The 19971-nt window shown below is 33.3% G+C and overlaps 1 protein-coding gene across 1 annotated transcript in view; it reads left to right on the forward strand.

The window, feature by feature from the left end:
* Positions 1 to 19971, forward strand: part of LOC150094041 (protein turtle-like) — a 138016-nt gene that overhangs the window by 86905 nt on the left and 31140 nt on the right. Inside the window, exons 7-8 of the mRNA XM_090412941.1 lie at positions 796 to 1083; positions 13256 to 13552. Coding sequence (XP_090269067.1) covers positions 796 to 1083; positions 13256 to 13552 — 585 coding nt within the window. The remainder of the gene's footprint in view (positions 1 to 795; positions 1084 to 13255; positions 13553 to 19971) is intronic.

The raw sequence follows: 19971 nt of genomic DNA on the forward strand, positions 1-19971 counted from the left end.
AAATAATTAAAAGTTTGCAAATGGCTATCGCCTTTTTTTTCAATGTATATCAAGAAAAAAATAATTTAATTGCTATAATTATTAGCAGTAACCTTGCAGGTTGGTAATATATTACCAACCCGCAAGGTTACGGGTTGGTAATATATTGACAGTTCTATTCACTCTAATTTGTACTATACAGTAGTATTATTGGTAGTAACTAAAAACAAGAGCTCCATGAAACTTATGTTTTAGTTATCATAATTATTATATAACTATTAATTAATTTATTTATTTTATAATAACTATTCATTTATTTATTAAGTTTTGAATTTAAATATTAATTATAATAACTATTCGATTATTCATTAAATTTTAGAGCTACTAATTTATTTATTATTTTATATATATTTCGATAGTAATTTTTATTTCAGAAATTACTTAAAAGTAATGATGTATTCTAATAAAAGTATAGGAAAAATATATTTATATTTATTTATTATAATATGTCTAAGTAATAACGTTCTTAAAAGGGAAGTAACATTGTTGGAAATAACAGTGACACCTGCACATCCTTTCTTAAATCTTAATAAATGTCAGGGCACTTATTACGATTTATGAAAGGGGATCAGCAAGTGCACATGGCAACTGTGACCTACTATAAATTTATTAAGTAGCTTGATATTTTTGCGTCTTTGTAGTAATAGTAGTTATTAAAATTAGATACGGAATATTTTAGTGATTAATATTTATATTGATATATTTCGTTATATTAACGATAAATTTTCTCTTTAAAGAATGTTTTATTCAATCTAGATGCTCCTGTGTGTAAACCTGGTTCAAGAACAATATACGGTGTAGGACGACATGAAACAATTCGTGTTGTATGCGAAGTAGACGCAGATCCTAGTGATGTAACATTCCACTGGAGGTTTAACAATTCAGAGAAAAGTATGGATGTGATTAGTTTTTCTCACGACGAAACCAAAAGTACTGCTACTTATATTCCACATTCGGAAGAAGATTACGGTTCACTGGTTTGCTGGGGAAACAATGAAGTTGGAAAACAACGAGAGGCGTGCATATTTACTATTGTAGCAGCAGGTAAGTAATATTATGAAAATTATTATTGACTTTTATTTTCTTCTTTTTCTTGTACACATATATCAAGAACGCCAGTTCAGGTTCCGATACATTAAGAACAAAGGAAATAGGGAACTATAAACGTTTATTATAGGGATTTACTTAGGCTTTATTCTAAGAATATGATTCATTTTGCGGTAATACTCAGTTCATTTTGTTTAGCATTTTCGGTAGATTTCGTTAAATTTTTTTTATTTGTTTATTCACTTAAAATTTAATTTTTGTAAATAAACAAATTATAAATTCAAAGTAGAAATGCAATGAAATATCACATGAAAATAAAAATATATCTGAAAACAAAATCCTAAAAGAAATGTTTGAAAAGATTTTTGATCTCGACATAATTTAATTACTATAGACAATCGTTTGAAATTAAAATGTAATATTAATGTAATCATGTTGATGTTATTATTTTCATTACTATTACAAAGTTTTGCACTTGCTAGATAAAACACCAACCAATTTCAGATTCTTGATATTATATGAGAGAGAGGTCGATTTTGAAGTCTTAACAAACATACAATGAAGCTGAGCTCAAAAGTAAAACTGTCTTTATTCATATCCTAATAATATTCTTATTCATTATTTTTATGGCTGTTTAGCCTATTTTTGTTTAGGCGTACCCCATTTTTATAATTCCATTGGCTTTTTACTCAAAGTTTAGGGCATTACTGATGTTTACTTAGTAAAAAATTGTCTACAAAATAATGTTTACTTAGAGGATTAACGTGGGAATCTTCTCAGAAATAATACCTTCCTTATTCATGTTTGAAAACTATGTCAGGAAATAGTTTTCCGAATAAAATTAATAAATTGATTGTTTAAAAATTGGCTTAAATTTCTATCAATAAACAGTATTCTCTCCAGAGAAGCAAAAATCGGTAAAGTATTTCTCAGTTTCTCACCTCTGGAAGGTCAACTGCCATCTTGTTTTAAAACACATTTGGTTACTAAACGTATTTTAGGATTTACTGAAAATAAAAATCAGCATAAATGTAGAAGTCTAGTACAGACTTTAAATAAACTTTTCAGTTACAGAAACAGATGATTTGGGTTTTAGTTTGTGCAGTAAAGTATTCCCTTCAGATGTCAGTGATGGAGTGGTATGCGCCAGATATCATTCATAGCCTATAATATAGTATTATAAGATGAGATGGTTTTTCTGAGTGCTACTTCATATATACAACGGTAGGGTAAGGGATTAAATCCTTACCCCACAGAGTACTCCACTGTGAAGCTCTTAGGATGATATAATCTCTGATCGTGCTAAATGTGAGACTGAAGATCACAATCAGGTTAAATATAACAAACCTGTCTATGGTAACTGTGGTCATCGTAATCATAAATCCGGAATAGGTATACCTAAAACTTTTTCCCAAGGAGCATACTAAAACACAAGCTATAGAGTTATTGATAACTACTTCACAATCTCTAAATAGGTGTAAATGTTATCAAAATGGACCTTGCACCTGTAGGGATTTAAGACAGAGAACTTCCTCATACTCCAGAATAAGGTACATTCTTTTGGGTGTTCTTGGATGGAGTTTGATAAATCAAGAAAGGAAACTATTTAAAACAATCGCAAATAGCTGGTTTTAACACCATTCTTGTAGAGCGACATTATTCATTATCACAAACAGTTGAACTTAGAGCATTTTACTTTTTGGCATTGATATACCGAATTTGTTTTTTTAAATCTCAATCTCGGCCATCAGTCATGTAAACCAAACATACATTTAGTGCTGTCGATGGGAAGTTAAAAGTTAAATGGTCCGAAAATACTACTTTAGAGACAACATACGAAGCTTTCTCCAGCTACTTCAGGGTCCCAGTAGGCACATCTTACAGCAGATGATGCAAAATAATTTCCGAAACATCCATGTCACAAAAGTGATTCATTGGCTGAGGAAGAGTGCCCGATCACTAAACCGGGACGTCAACCTTTGTTTTACCTAATTTTTTTGTTGTTGTTAAAATGATCTAATTTAAACATGATGGCAAATTTTAATAATAATAATCAAAATACGTACAGGTTTTTAAAGCCGATCTGCATAGATTTTCTTTCATGAACATAATTTTCGGATAAAGTAGTTAGCCTTATATCTATATTTATTTATTCATGTGTGCGTAAATTGTGTGTTTGCCTAGTTGTGCAATTAAAAGCCAGAGTTTCCTGAAGAAAAATCATTGCCAAAGCAGTATGAGACCGCTGAGATTCGAATGCAGGTCTTTCCGAAAATTTTTCTTTGAAGCCAACTGAGCTAAAGTGGCTCTCATGACTCAACAATGCGAATATGAAAGCATTGTTGAGCATTTTTTAGTAAATCTGTTGTTGTTATTATGTAATGTTTCTGTCGGATGAATTTGTATTTTTCTTTGTACTATGACACCTGAAGAAGTTGGATTACGAACGAAAGTAGTAGTGTCCTCATTAAAACTTATTATTTATTATCTCGCTGTTAATTCATTTAAATTAAATTAATAAACATGTTGTTAAACCAAGTAAATCTGAATACGAATATATATATATTATATTAGGGTTATCAAGTAATTTTATACACTTGGTTATTTTATTCCTAATCCGAAGTAAGCAACCAGTTAAGTTTGCGCCTTAAATTAGTTCAAGTCTAAAGGTGGTGCTACACCAGGGCAACTCTGAGGTCTCCTCAGTGAGTAGCTAGACCCTAAATGCCAAGGTTTTAGTAATACAGAACCTTATCAACTCTACATATACAAGTTGCTACAAGGTGTTTTTTATTTTGAAAGAATCTCCTGAGGAGATATAGATGTAAATAAGTTTCTTACCTTGGGAATAATGTATATTAGGGTTACCAATTCTGTATTTCTAAAACCTTGGTATTTAGGGTCTAGCTACTCACTGAGGAGACCTCAAAAAAAAAAGTTGAAACCGATATGGGTAGTGACCCCACCCATAATGTATTGCAGTATACATCTTCTAGTGAGATATGCTTTACATTATGGAAAATACTAAGAATAGTGATCAGATCTTTACCCACCTTTACAATGAGTTTCCCTGGTGTTGCACCACCTTTAGACTTGAACTACGTTCAGGCGCAAATTTAACTGTTTGCTTACTTGGGATTAGGAGTAAAATAACCAAGTGTATAAAATTACTTGGTAACCCTAATATACATTATTCCCAAGGTAAAAAAAAACGTATTTACACACATATATATATATTCTGAACAATCATATTTATTCGGTGGAAAATATTATAAATTATTTTAAATGACTGATACCGAGAGATAAAGAGATGACATGATTTATTTAAAAAGATACTACTAGTTTATTAGTTTCGTTGAATGGATCAACTTCTTCAGGTATCACAATCAGAAATATACAAAAAATAATAGACTTGAAAATTGCATTAACAGTACTAGTCCAAAAAAAACAGTAATGCGAGCTTGAGTTCCAAATAAAAGTTGACTACGTGCTGTCACAAGTGCGCTAGTATTGAACAGAGGCAATGTGTGCGTCAGAAAGATTGAAACTTAGGGAGTTATTGATATGGGAAGAATCTAAGGCAATTTCTCTGGACTCGACAATATTTCTTTCAAGCTCATCATAGCACACTGGATATTAGAAGTTTGTGTCCAGTCCACAATGTGTTGGCGGCCTTCATCTGAGTAAAAGGAGAAAAGAACGTGGCTAGAGAGAGCGCTGGCTCTAGTTCTGTTGTAGGAAATATCTGTACGGTGTTCTTGCAGACGAAAAAGGATGCATTTAGCAGTTTGGCCGTAGTATGGCTTTCCACAATCACATAAGATCTTGTAGATTCCTGGAAACTGAGTTGGAAGATGTTTCTCTTTAGGTTTACCAAGTATTGAATGAAGTTTTGGTAGCGTAGTAAAGCAACTTCTGAAGTTAATTTTCTTGAGAATTTTAGCTAATTTTGGTAGAGTTGATGTAAGGCAAAGAAATAAACGCTTTGGGGGAAGAGGGATCTTCAGAAGCAGTTGAGTGACGGGGAGAAAGAAATTTTTCAATCTTATTAGGAGAGAAACCATTATTGATAAAAGTCTTTTTAAAAAAAAGGAGTACATTTTCAATTTCTGTTTCTTCTGTTAGTAAAGATTTGGCCCGGTGTGCTAAGGTGGAAATAATACCAAATTTTTGCGGAGGGTAGTGATGGGAAGAAGCATGAACGTATCTGTCAGTATGAGTAGGTTTGATAAAACAAATTGAGATTTTAATACTTTCAGAACATCTGTTAAGCTCCAGATCTAGATAGGGGAGGCAGTCATCGGAATCCAGTTCGAAGGTAAAAGAGATTTTTTCATGAAACTTGTTTAGGTGGTCCAAAAATAAATTGAGGTTGTTGACACCATCTTCCCAAATGAGGAATATATCGTCTGTATAACGATACCAAAATTTCGGTTTAAGGGGTAAGGAGTTAATAGTTTTTCCTTCAAAATCGTTAAGAAATATATCTGCCAGAATCGGATTGCATAGTCAGGATACTTGAAATATGACAAGAAAATCTACTTGCAAAATCAGGTCTAGCCATGGGCAGCCCACTCTCTCCGATTCTTGCAGATATATTTCTTAACGATTTTGAAGAAAAAGCTATTAACTCCTCACCCCTTAAACCAAACTTTTGGTATCGTTATATAGACGATATATTCCTCATCTTGGAAGAGGTGTCAACAACCTCAATTTATTTTTGGACAACCTAAACAAGTTTCTTGAAAAAATCTCTTTACCTTCGAACTGGAATCCGATGACTGCCTCCCCTATCTAGATCTGAAGCTTTCCAGATGTTCTGAAAGTATTAAAATCTCAATTTTTAGAAAACCTACTTATATTAACAGATACCTTCATGCTTTTTCCAATCAGTGCCTTCCGCAAAAATGTGGTATTATTTCCACTTTAGCACACTGGGCCAAATCTTTACTAACAGAAGAAACAGAAATTGAAAATGAACTCCTTTATTGATAAAAGTCTTTTTAAGAAAAAGACTTTTATCAATAATGATTTCTCTCTTAATAAGACTGAAAATTTTCTTTCTGTCCGTCACTCAACTGCTTCTGAAGATTCCTCTTCCCCAGAGCATTTATTTCTTTTCCTTACATCAGCTCTCTTTCACCAAAACTAGCTGAAATTCTCAAGAAATTTAACTTCAGAACTTGCTTCACTACGCTCCCAAAACGTCGATCCATACTTAGTAAACATAAAGAGGAACATCTTCCAACTCAGTTTCCAGGAGTCTAGAAGATCTTGTGTGATTGCGGAAAGCCATACTACGGCCAAACTACTAAATGCATCCTTCTTCGTCTGCAAGAACACCGTACAGATATTTCCTACAACAGGACTATATACAGTATATATATATATATATATATATATATATATAATTATTATTATATGTATGTATGTATGTTCATATTATTTACTGACTGAATTCCGAGAATTATAAAAAACAAATTAATTTAATTTAACACACAACATGTTTCGTTGGAATGCCGACTTCTTCAGGAGTGAGAACATTAAAAGCAAACATAAAAAACACCTTAAACAAACATTGTACCACTACTATAACAGACTATGAACTGGAACTAAGTTTGAACTGAAGCTACATTCTCCGGGGTAAAGTTCTATTGTTCGGCATATGTGAGTGTGTGACTTAACGAGTGCGCCAGTATCTGATAGCAGAGTTATGTGAGTCTTCCAAACTATAACTAAGGTTACTGTTTATGAGAGAAGAGTCTAGGATAATTTCTTTGAATTCAACTATGCGGCATACTACTTCATCGTTGCATATATGAATGTTTGATGTTGTATTCCAGTCTATTTCATGTTGGCGGCCTTCATAATTTGTGTTCACCGAGAACAGGACATGGCTTGAGAGGGCGTGTGCTCTGGTTCTACTATAAGCAATGTTTCTCTGATGTTCTTTGAGACGCAGGAGGATGGGCTTCTCAGTTTGGCCATAATATGGCTTCCCACAGTCACATATGCTTTTATATACACCTGGAAACTGAAGATGGTTGTGATCCTGTTTTGGTTGACTTAGAATTGCCCCGAGTTTAGGACGTGTGGAAAAGTAAGTTTTTATGTTATTTTTTTAAAAATTCTTCTTAGTTTCCTGGAGAGCGAGCTGATGTACGGTAAAGAGATACCTAACTTCTGTGCTGGTTAATGGTGTGAGGACGCATGAAGTTATCCGTGGGCGTTGATTTTCTGAAGATCGAGATTTTTAAGGAGTCAGACATATTAGTAAATTTGATGTCTAAAAACGGCAGAGTCTATTTTCTTTAATTTCAATGATAAACTTGATATCCGGATGGAAGTTGTTTAAGTGATTAAAAAAATGTGAATATTGTCTATACCGTATTTCCAAATAAGGAATATGTCATCCACGTAACGGAGCCAGATTGTAGGATTAAGTGTAGCAGTACAGATGACCTTTTCTGCGAAATCCTCGAAAAAAATGTTGGCTAGTATTGGAGACAGGGGGCTGCCCATTGCTAATCCTTTATATTGTTTATACATTTTTTCTTCAAACTTAAAGTAACCTGAATTAATACAATGTGACAGTAGAGCAAACCTCTTTCTTGAGAACTTGTTATTTAAAATATTGAGAACCTCTTGAGTTGGAATATTTGTGAAGAGTGCCACTACATCAAAGCTTGCCATAATATCTGAATTTTTGAGCTTTATATTTTTAATTTTGGAGACGAAGTTTGTTGAATTTTTAATGTATGTATATATATATATATATATGACAGAATGATCATTGACTCAGTTAACATACATAGTTTTATGAAGAATTAAATGACTAGAACCGAGATTTAAGTAAAAAGGTTTTAATATAAACACACTATTAGTTTCCGCCTGTAACAGCCTTCTTCAGGTGACATTATAAAAGAAAAACCACTAAACATTGAGGGTTAAAAGACTGTGAACAACACAGACAGTCTTTATACATAATTAGCATGAAAACGTTGTAGTTGTATTTGAAGCTGTTCTTTCGTTTGTTGCATTGTTGGGAGAGTGCGTGTTTACTGCATCACGTGAACGCCAGTATATGATTACAGCTGAATGACTATCTGGGAGGTTGTAGCTGAAGTTATTATTTAGATGAACAGGATTGAAGATGATTTCTCTAGATTCCACAATTTTTCTCTCTATTTCGTCACTGCAACGGAAGATGTTAGTAGATTTTTCCAGCAGACTTTGTGACTTTCGTTATCATCATTAGGATTAGCCGAGAAAAGGATATGACTTGATAATGTACTCGCTCGCTGTCTCTTGTAAGTAATGTCTCTCATGTGTTCTTCCATACGCATTTCGACAGATTTGTCTGTCTGTCCGAAATAAGGAATATCGCAGTCACATAATATTTTATATACACCAGGGTATTTGAGTTGATTATGACAAGGTTTTGGGTGGCTAATTAAGGAACGGATCTTTGGAAGTGGAGGGAACAAGATTCTGACATGGTATTTTCTTAGAACGTTTGCTAATTTGTGTGAAATAGTACTTATGTAAGGAATAGATATATTGCTTTTGAATCTATTTGTTTCTTCTGAGTGATGTCTAGGAGGATTAAGAAGGAATTTTCAATGATTTTCTTGGAATATCCATTAACTTCGAAAGAAGTTTTCAGATGGTTTATTTCTGTAAGCAGTTCATTTGGGTCATCAAAAAGAGAACGGGCTCTATGTCCCAAGGTGGAAATTATTCCAAGCTTATGAGGAGGGAAATGATGAGACTGACTGTGCAGATATTTGTTGGTATGTGTGGGCTTTCTATATATCGATATTTTTAGTTTACCAGAAGAGCGAGTCAGTTTGACATCAAGAAAAGGCAAGGAATTATCCGTTTCAAGCTCAGCAGTAAACTTAATACTTTGATGTCGGCTATTCAGATGTTCGAGGAAAACCATAAGGGATTCATGTCCATGGCTCCAAACAATGAAGACATCATCCACATAACGTTTCCAAACTTTAGGTGTTAAAATAAAGGAAGAGATAGCCTTGCTTTCAAAATCCTCAGGGGATAAAGTACAGGGGATAAAGGATTACCCATAGCCAGTCAATGATTTTGTTTGTATATATTATCTTGAAATTTGAAGTAACCGGACCTGATGCAATGTGTAAGCAAGGCTAGCATTTTTTTGGATAACTTGTCCTTGAGTAATGTTAGGACTTCATCTGTAGGGACATTAGTGAACAAAGAAGTTATGTCCAAGCTAGCCATGATGTCATTTTCATCAACTGTAATATCCCTTTTTTTTCTTTTATAATGTCACCTGAAGAAGGCTGTTACAGGCCGAAACTAGTAGTGTGTTTATATTAAAACCTTTTTACTTAAATCTCGGTTCTAGTCATTTAATTCTTCATAAAACTATATATATATATACTGTCTTTTTGAACTTGTTCTGTTTATGCAATTTTAAGTCTCTATAATTCTTTATATATTTCTTTGATTGTGATATCTGAAGATGTTGATCAATTCAACGTAAACTAGTAGTATCTTTTCCAATATACCATGTCATCTTTTAATCTCTTGGTATAAGTCATTAAAACTTTTTAATAATATATATAAATTTATTTAGCCAATGATGTTATTACAACACCTTTTCTAAACTATTGTACATTTAAATTAACGCCTTTATTCCCCTATAAGGAGTAGACGATTTAGTCTTTTCCCTGTCTGGCATTTGAAAACTGAGAGGGGAATCCAATCCCCAGTGTAAATTATCACTAATGATACACGGCATCCAGTGAATACAGATGGCTGATAATGTGCTCTACGGTAGATTTTCTTGACTTTGGGACGAAAAAACTTTGTTTCTCTACCAGAGAGCGGTACAGCCCAACCCGAGAACAGATCGAAGAAAGGCTTAGAAAAGTTTCCCTAATCAGCGAATGGAACGGGACTTAGACCTCTCTTTCTTCTCGCTGACTAGTGCTTTATACACACACATGATTAGTTTTCAAAGAGATCAAATAATAAATTTCTTTAAATTCCACTCATCCAATGGGTAGAATTATTAACATGAGTTCGAAATATTGGGCAATGAGTGAGGCAATTCAGTGAGGCAATCAAAATGGTCTCACTGAAACGAAAATCGAAACTCATGGTGTATAGCTTCTTGGGAATATCTTAATTTATAAATTTGAGAACTTTTAGGAATAACTAATGGGATATATATTATTTCGAAACGTTTTTGCAAATGCATATCGTTTAATTCCAACAAAAATCGAATGAATTGGTCAATATTGTAGGAAAATCAAATGCAACTTCACTAATATCTGTGTCGCAGCTTCTGGAATAACATTTTGGGAAGCGCACATAAACAGAAGTGCTTCATCTCATTATATTCTTCTCGCCGTCTAAGCGTAATCGCAGTATTCGGATTGGGCTAAACAAATGCCTGAATATGAACACGTGCACTTCAGAAATTCACCGAATAACCGGAGCCATTTAGGAAAAACTAACGCCCGCACACATACACGCACACAAGGCGCGCGCGCGAATAATATCTGTACTATCGTAAACACATGTATGTCATGAATCTTCAGGATAGATTTCGTTTTTAAATAAAAATGGAATTTCCCATCCAAATTCGCAGAGAACTGTAATAGAATAAAGCGATCCGTGAGAATTCACAGTGTCATAAAGATCGAACTTTACGAAGTTATATTGTAGCAGAATATCTTTGGATTATTTTTGCAAATACAATGCATTGGATTCAAACTGACTGGATGTCTACAAATATTTTTGGTGGTATAATTTTTTTTTGTAATTTAATCTTGTTGTTGCTGTTGCAACTGAAATCACTATTTTGTATCATTTTTGTGAGCATACATTGTGTTTTAAATAAACGTGAATTTATATTATCAAGAATTTCTTTAAATTTAAATATTGCAAAGGCAAGTACTATGGTATAATTTACAAGTTTGCTAGGAGATTAGGATCTAGTTTCATTCAGGTGATTGTTTATTCGTTTGATTCCATGGTTTCCTCGCGAAATATTCATTGCACCACAAGACCAAATCGTTCAATCTTTTAATTCCTCTGATGGTGTTTTATTCATCACTTACTTCACGTTCCAGACTACAGTCAAAGTGGCTTTCAATTTAATTCTGCGGTTTCCAAACGATATGCGAAACCATCAACAAATGCACCGTAATCATCGCTCTCTCTCTCTCTCTCTCTCTCTTATTGAACAAGTCCAACGAATTCCTTTGAGATGCATGAAAGGCTTCCATTTTAAATCATTCACGTTCTCTATTCACGACTAATTTTGATCGTTAATGGCATCACCAGCGGCTATTTCCTGTCGTTTAACGTAGTGCTGACTCTCACACCGAAGCTGAACAACGCGGTAGTGATGGATTAAAAGTTTAATATGACCAACTTAACTAAATTAATTTATGTGTGTTGTTAAACGCAGAATAAAAACAAAATAATTTTAATCTGTATTAAACAAGAGAACACAAGGAAAATACAGAGAGAAAACTATGATATAGAGTAAGGAAAAGTTATTCAATTCCTTAATAATATTAAGAAGAATCAGAAGAAATTTATATGAAATATTTATAACGAAACGCACCACTGCTTGCGTATTTCTTTTAAACTGCTGTCACATCTGTTCCGGTTAGAAAATAGCCTCAAACTACAATATTTTCAGATCACTACCTTTAAATCTCTCAGAAATAGGTTAGAACTCCATATTTTTCCATTTATTTTCTCACTACTGGGGTGTGAATAAATAATATCGGAACGATTCTCTTCGAGAAGAAGCATTGTATTTAAACCAAAAATAAAAAGAAAGAAAGAAGGAAATGACGCTTTTTGATTATCTGCAGTTTTGCCATAGTGGTCTAGTTGATTTATGGTAATCATAAAAGTGGTTTCTATATTCATAGGGGAATTACATGGGGGTAAATTTAAAATTTTCACTCAGCATTCCATTTTCTGTACCTGGAATAGTAATAAGTTTTCCATCTATATGGATAGAGAACTCCTGACTTCAAATTTTACTTTTAAGCACGGCTGATTCTCACTGCTTACAACTGCAAGCAGTAAGAATATAAATCTCCATAAACGAAACTGCTTTTTATTCCCTAGGAAGCTACGGATGTTAAATATTTAGGAGACCGCTTCAGAAAATTGAATGCGCGTCTACTTTGAAATTTTGTAAGTTTGAATATTGGAAAAGCTGTTTATGGGTCATCTCCAAAGGAAACTATTGGTTCGAATATCGGGAAAAAACGGCGAAGATATGCAAGCCTTTATTTTGAAATATCTAATTAAAATTATCACAGTAAGTGCTATGTGTTTCAGTCCAATACACCATATTCGAAGCTAAATAATTACTTGTGATAGTCGAGCCCAGTGGTATGATTGGTAAATATTGATTTTGGCTCGAATACAAGGTTTTTTAAATAGTTAAAATAAAAACAAAGATTAGTATCGCTATTATTTGTGAGTAATGTGTGTTTTGTTGGGAAGACGCCATTCTTCTTTCATTTTATTCCAATTTTATCGATATTCTGATTGAGCCCTGAATATATTTTTCTCCCCCGCAAACATCTCTGCGGTTTCATTAGAAGCAAAGGAGGAAAAGAAGCGAATAAAAGTGATTGATCGGTAATAATAAATCTATAACTGTCAAATATGGGTCCTCTAATTCTTCTAATTGCAGTCAGTCATTAACTTCCATACTTAGCACTCGTAGAACTTCCATCCTAAGAGGTTGCAGTGTTGATTCATAAACTATATTTAAAAAAAACAACAAAAAAAAAAACTAATAGTTGACCAAACACCGAATTTCACCGTGTTCACTATCTTTATATGTTTATGTTCATCCTGTCTTCGTATTTGTTGTCATCATATGTTTATTTGCATTGTATATTTTCCGGTAGTTGAAGTTCAGTTTATCACGGTACCAAACTGCTTCCTGCTGCCAAACATGTATAACATTTTCAGATTCTTTGATTAAATTAAATTGTTTTTATTCATAATAATGTATAGGGTTTAATAAATATAATTAAAACGAATTTCGTGACTTATAATTAACCAATGCTAAATTTAATGACTAAAATATTTGTCTTATTTAGTATTGGATCCAAAATTAACACGTTAATTGTTTTTTCAGGTCCTCCAGAATCCGTTCACAATTGCACTGTTGTAAATCACACAGAGGAATCCATTCATGTGGAATGCATGGATGGTTACAATGGAGGACTCACTCAAGTTTTCGTCATCGAGGTTTATGAAGCCGATCAGACGAATATGAAAAAGAATTTAAGTTCGCCACTTCCTGTGTTTGTAGTCCAAGGATTACCGAGTGGAGCAAATCTGAAATTAAGCATTTACTCTCGGAATTCAAAAGGACGAAGTGCACCAGTTATTCTTTCAGCCATTACGTTACAAAGGGCGGAAAAGCTGACGGGTAAGTTAACTTAGGAGTTCGTAATGCCTAGAATTATATATATATATATTAAAAATCAGGTTGTGAACGCTCCAGTTGTTCTCTATGCTTCCCCGCTACATCTGTTAATAACAGTTCCTCCTAAAGCATGATTCAAACTCTGTAGTAACCAGTGGAAGTAAAGAAAAACTCGTATATAATGCACCGAAGTGTGATTATGATATTAACTTAATCCATTTTATATACAATTCTAAGCTATTCCACGTTTTCTGGAATTTATATCTCTTATGGACACGGATTACCTATTCTATGTGCTCTCCGTGCTAATTGAACGTATACTTGTTGCGGAGGTTAGTATTTCATCTTTTTCTAGTTATTATCTTATCAAAGAAAATTATGTTTACCGGATATGCCATTTTCCATGTTATTGTGAAGTGGACCTTGCCTACAAATCATGGCTGACAGAGGAAAGGACAGTCATTGCAATTGAGTTATAAATGACATCGACTGTGAGCTGTAATTAGAATTGTTTGAATTATCACCAAATAAATAGTTGAGTCAACTGTGCATTATGTATTTTAGACTCAGTTGCGTTTTCCACGATGGAAATTCCTGCATCCCCCCCCCCCCCCCAAGTCCAACACGATTGTAGCATACCACAGAAGTATCGGTAGTTCGCACAAAATGAGTGAATTTTCGATTGCATTTCGGCCTGTTGAAAACAAGATTAAATAATGTTGGATTAAACCCAAAGATTTTCAATGTATGTTAGCATAAAGCAAGGATTGATGTGTTACATTGGCCATCATGAATACTAGAAATACCAGCCGAGATAAGTTTAACATACCAGATATGAGATCAACTTTAGGCACAACATGCCCGTTTTGTTTTTTGTTTCTCTGTGATTCTTTAATCTAAACTTTTAACAGTTGAAAGCAAAAACGTAAGCAATTCTAATGCTACTTGTTAATTGGTAGCGTTATAGTTTAATGTTCTTCACTATCTTTCTACTGTTTATGGCACAATAATAGTTGTTTCTTTTGATGGTATGCAAATGATATTCATAATTGAATAAGACGCCAACAGAATGAGATTAACGGTATATCTTACTTAGTGTTTAATAAGCCGAATATTCGACATTAGTTTTATAATAATTACAATTCTCCATCTTAATCTCTGTACAGTTTAGCGCATAAACATGCATTTCAATGTAAAACAAATCTAATATTTTTTTTTCTAGAGTTCTGCTAATTTACTTAATAATTAAGAAAAAGACCACCATAATTAAGAATCGTCTTAAAGCTTTGGTTAAACGAAGATAATGATACCAATTAAAGTGTTTTATCTTTCACTGAATTCGCACTGTATAGTTTAATGTGAGGTTAACAACTTTATCACGAGATGTGATGTAGTTCTTTCAACCGCTAACGGATGTTTTTAATCATGCATACCATTTAGAAAACCACTTTGGTAAAACTAAGCTGTTTTTTATTGCTGTTTTAATGCTTCATTTCTGAAGAACCCCATAATTAGTTAGGCGTACAGTTAATCAAATTCTCACTTCTTCATGGATTGCTTGAGGTAGTAGCTTGAAAAGATCTGAGGGAGAACAGTTGGCTGTTCTCATTTAAATACTTAAAATGTTTTTAAAAACAAAAGCAATTGTTGCAGATAATGAGCGAAAGAAGTTCTCTTTAATGAGGCTAAGAGTTGGAATACCAAGTAAACAAATTTAGTTGTAGAAAAATAGAGGGAGCATTTCAATCATGAACATTTTTATTATTTGTTTAAAGTTTTCTAATTACCTTTCCTCGGGCACTTTGTGTTTAGAGTGATTCCTTTTAAAAAGACTGGATGTCTAAGAAGCTTGTATCTGTCCCAGTCTTAATTTGTATCATCTTCCTCTAATTAAAATCCTGATTGTATTCACTATTTAGGAATGCATTAAAAAGATTACAATAATGGAGAACTTGACTTTAGGGCTTATCAACGACAATAAAGCGTATCACAAGTCGATATCTATCTCCCAGTTAATAGCATTCAAAGATCGGCAAGAAGGAAATGCAGATGGACAATAACAAATATACCTGCACAAAACGCAAATCAGAGATGAGATCTGAGAAAGGAATGAAAAGATAATGTAGATGTTCGAAATATACATACAGTATAGCACGAATGTATTTAATAAGTGCTAGACACGTTTTCATCTGTTAAAAATATTAAATATACAGTATGAAAATTAAATGCTTATTGTGACATATTTTCCTGGGAAAATGTATTTTTATTTAAATCTAAATTTCCAGCATTCTACGTATTTACGAGTGTATATTCTTTGTTTCGGCTTTTTATCACATCGGCTATGGTATAATTGAAAACGTAGACGTAAACTTTGGCTAGAAACACCCACAATGGAATCTAGTGAAGGCTAGAAACGCCCATAAAGGTTCATAAACTTTTTATAGTCTCCTGTTCACTGAACATTGGTTTATTAGATCTCAAAGTGAGTTTTATCCAGAAACTGAGGTTTTTCCTTCCGTGGATCAGATCCAATGGGCGGAGAATATATATATATATATATATATATATATATTCATTTTTCTAAATTAACTGACTTAAAACCCGAGAATTATAACACAATGACATTTATTTGAAAAAACGCAACATGTTTCGTCAAGAATGACTTCATCAGGCGATAAGAACATAGAAAGATATTAAAAGACACTTAAATTAACATTGACACACTCTAAAGCTATACAATTATAAAGCCATAATATTCGACTGTAAATTACAGTTATGAGCTTGAACTACAGTCCGAGTTAAAGTTCTATTGTTGTACACCTGTGCGTGTGTGGAATCACGCACAAGTGTACAATTATATATATATATATATATATATATATATATATATATATATATATATATATATATATATATATATATATATATATATATATATATATATATATATATATATATATATATATAATTTTAATTGATTATTTAAATTTTTAAGTCGAGCCTTTAGTGTAGTCGATACTCTTTGTAGTGTAGGAGGGGGGGGGGGGAGACCATTTAGACAGGAAATTTTATCATTGCTTTTCAACCAAAGCAAGTTAGTTGATCTCATGCAGCTGACTAGTTGGAATTTCAAAGGAAGCCAACTAATGCTGAGTAGGACAGCATATTATGTCTGTTAATTGTGGTCTTTTAAGTGTACGTGTTTTTCGGTCCTTCTGTCTGTTTGTCTCTGGAAGATTAGGATTTTCACTCCAGCATTTTTGTAATGCTAGAATTTCTGCAATTAAAAAAAAACAAATCACAATTAATAAATAGAACAACAATAATTACCTCCTTATTTCACGTAATACAAATATGCAAAAACCATCTCTGGTGTGAAATATGACACGTCTATAATTTGAGACCATAAAAAAAAAAAAAAAAAGAATACTAGCAAAATAACGCTGACTGAGGATTAATTTAAAATATTCCGAGGAGCAATTAAATCCATTGGAGCTTAAGGTAACTTCAGAGCACGCATCGTTCACTATCCTAAGACAATGTAATAATTTTTCCTTCACTCATGTTAGAACAGATTACAAAAAGTCGTCGTTGCAATTTGTCTTAAAGTATTAATAAACTGAAATACATTTAAAAATTTAATATACTATCTGCAATGGGAAAGAACACAAGATACGTTATTTATCTGGAATAAAATATATAAGTAATTGCACCGTTTGCTACAGTATGGCATCAGCACGATAATACAGTATCATCATCATCTTCATCAATTTCCTGATATTTCCACCAAGGGGTATTCAGGTTACTATGACAGCACTACATGATTAAGTTTACATTATTATTAATCTCCTATCAACAATTTTCCTCTCAATTACGCTATTACTTGTAACCACTCGAATATTGTCATAACTAACATTTTTCGTGCTTCTGAGGCAGTTCTGAATGAATCAATCCACCTAGACCTTGGTGTTTCTCTGGGTCTCTTTCGTGGCATCTTGGCATCAAACACCTGTTTTGCTCACCTTTCTTCACCCATTCTATTTAAGTGAATATACCATCTTAGATTAGTTTTGCTTTCACACATTCTTGAATACACATAGTGTCAAGTACCTTTCTAATATCTTCATTTTTAATGTGATTCTGTCATTGGTTCACTCCCATAATTTTTCTCAGAGCCCTCATATCTGTGGTCTCTAGTCTCTGATCAATGCTTTATTTCTAACCCAACTCTCAGATGCATAACTTGAAACTGGTTTGAACACTGTCCTACATACTGCTAGTTTGGTGTTTTCGCTAATTTCTCTCTTATTCCATATAAATTTATTCAGCTGGCTACCCACCGTAACAACTTTATTTATTTTAGTGTCTATTTTCAGATTTAACCTGCCATTTTTACTAAAAACTGTGCCTAAATAGCTGAAGTATTTTGCTTGTTCTATAGGATCTCCATTCAGAATGGCATTAGGCCTAATTCTAATAGCAGGCCTAATTCTAATAGCAGGCCTAATGCCACTTTCTTTCATAATGAGATGCATATAAATGATGAATAAGAGTGGAGACAATGTGCATCCTTCTCTTATCTCTGATTTTACATTAAGCCATCTTCCTGTATTTCCTTCAATTCTAATTGCTGACTGACAGCTTAAATATATACTTAAATATACAGCTTAAATATTACTCAGTTATAACACTTTTACGTATTGTCCATTTCTCAATTTTTATGTATGCGCACATAAGTATACTTGAAAATGCCTTGCAATCAAGAAGTTTATCTTCATGTTTGGTGTTTAATGCTATCGCTACCACTTCCTTTTCTTGATCAGTGTTACCTGAAAATAACATCCTATAATTATTATTTAGTAATATCTCACCTCTTTTTTTTCTTCATTGTCTTTGTAATGCCAATTATGTCCACATGGTACTTTTCCAGTTATTCTGCAAGTTCGATTTCCTTTCCATTAATACCGTATCAGTAATACAGAATTCCTGTATTACTGATACGGTATTAATAACCTTTTTCGAACATCGCTTTGTACAAAATTTGTTTGAAATTAGCAGCCACTGAAAAGATCTTAAGACAGCTAAACAGGTGATAATCGTTAGGTCAAACAGGAGGACTCAAAACAGAACAGTTCATAATACGCAATACAAAATTTTTCAACAGCTCTTAAGTCCACTGTGTTGTGAGGTGCGATTTCCCCTGAGAGAAATATCGTCTTTTCTTTTCCTTTTTTGTCCCTCATAAACGTTGCCATTGTATCATGCAGTGGATTCAATGTGATGCAGTGCTGACTGCATTCTATTCTTCATAAACTTTGCTACAAATGCCATTGGCTATTCTAAATGAGTGAAACCATCATTTTTCTTCCTGCCTGGGACAGATGGGATTCTGTTGTTGTTTGTAATAATAAGAGGAGCAGCTAAGATATGAAACCGTATTATGTTTACTATCTGCATGTGGTTTTCTGGCCTGCGTGCTTATTTATCAAGAAGTGAAATCCCTAATTTCAAGGACGATAATCCATTCACTTCAGTATAAGATCGATTAACTGATTTAGCCACTCTCGTATATTAAATCTTCTGGAAATCCTGGATGCTCCCACTTCATCAAATGATATCTTGGTTTCGCAAGTAAAGTGATATCCTATTTTTTACTATGGACTCTGTTAAGAAATTTATTTTTCTCTACAGTCTATGCCATATATCTAAGGAGCCGAGAGTCCATCATAAACTGTGTTTTTTGATCTTTCGTGAAATGTTTGGGATATATTTGAGCGATATTTGAATATTTCGGCTACTCGTAAATAACATCACTGAATACTCCATTTTCCTCGGCAAATATTCGGTGGAATATTTGGTGTAACGTAGCATTTATATTACCTTTTTTTCATCTCATCAACCATGCCGATTCGCGTTTCATTTCGCATCTGCATATATGCTGTATTCTGGAAGTTACTGAAAAAAGGCTTTCATCGATAATATCGAAGTAAGCATTACATGTCCACTTCGACAAGGACTTAACAAGAAAAAAAGCTATGTGTATTCTGGTTCATATAAACCACGTGAGAAACATGACGCAGTGAAATCTCAGAGGACATTCACGACTATGATTCTTTTTCAGGGGGAATCATAGTCGAGAATAGCGAACAGCGAAATTTATTCAAACAGGTGCATATAGGATAAGAAAACCATTTAGAAGAACCCCGAATCTCTGATGTGTATGCTGAATATGTGTGTCGTTCGTTTAATGTCGTTCACTCCAGTTTTTGTTTCTACAATTGATAATATTCTACATAGACTACAACTATATGTTAAAAAGTGCACCTTGAGCAGCCACTAGAGCTAGCATATACTCGTAAAATAAAATAAAAATGAGGCAAATGCAGTTTCTATGGATATGCTGGAATTCCATGAGTATGATT

Source organism: Typopeltis vanoorti, chromosome 23 (assembly GCF_054136105.1).
Source record: "Typopeltis vanoorti isolate ZY-2024b chromosome 23, IOZ_Tvanoo_1.0, whole genome shotgun sequence".
Taxonomy (NCBI): domain Eukaryota; kingdom Metazoa; phylum Arthropoda; class Arachnida; order Uropygi; family Thelyphonidae; genus Typopeltis; species Typopeltis vanoorti.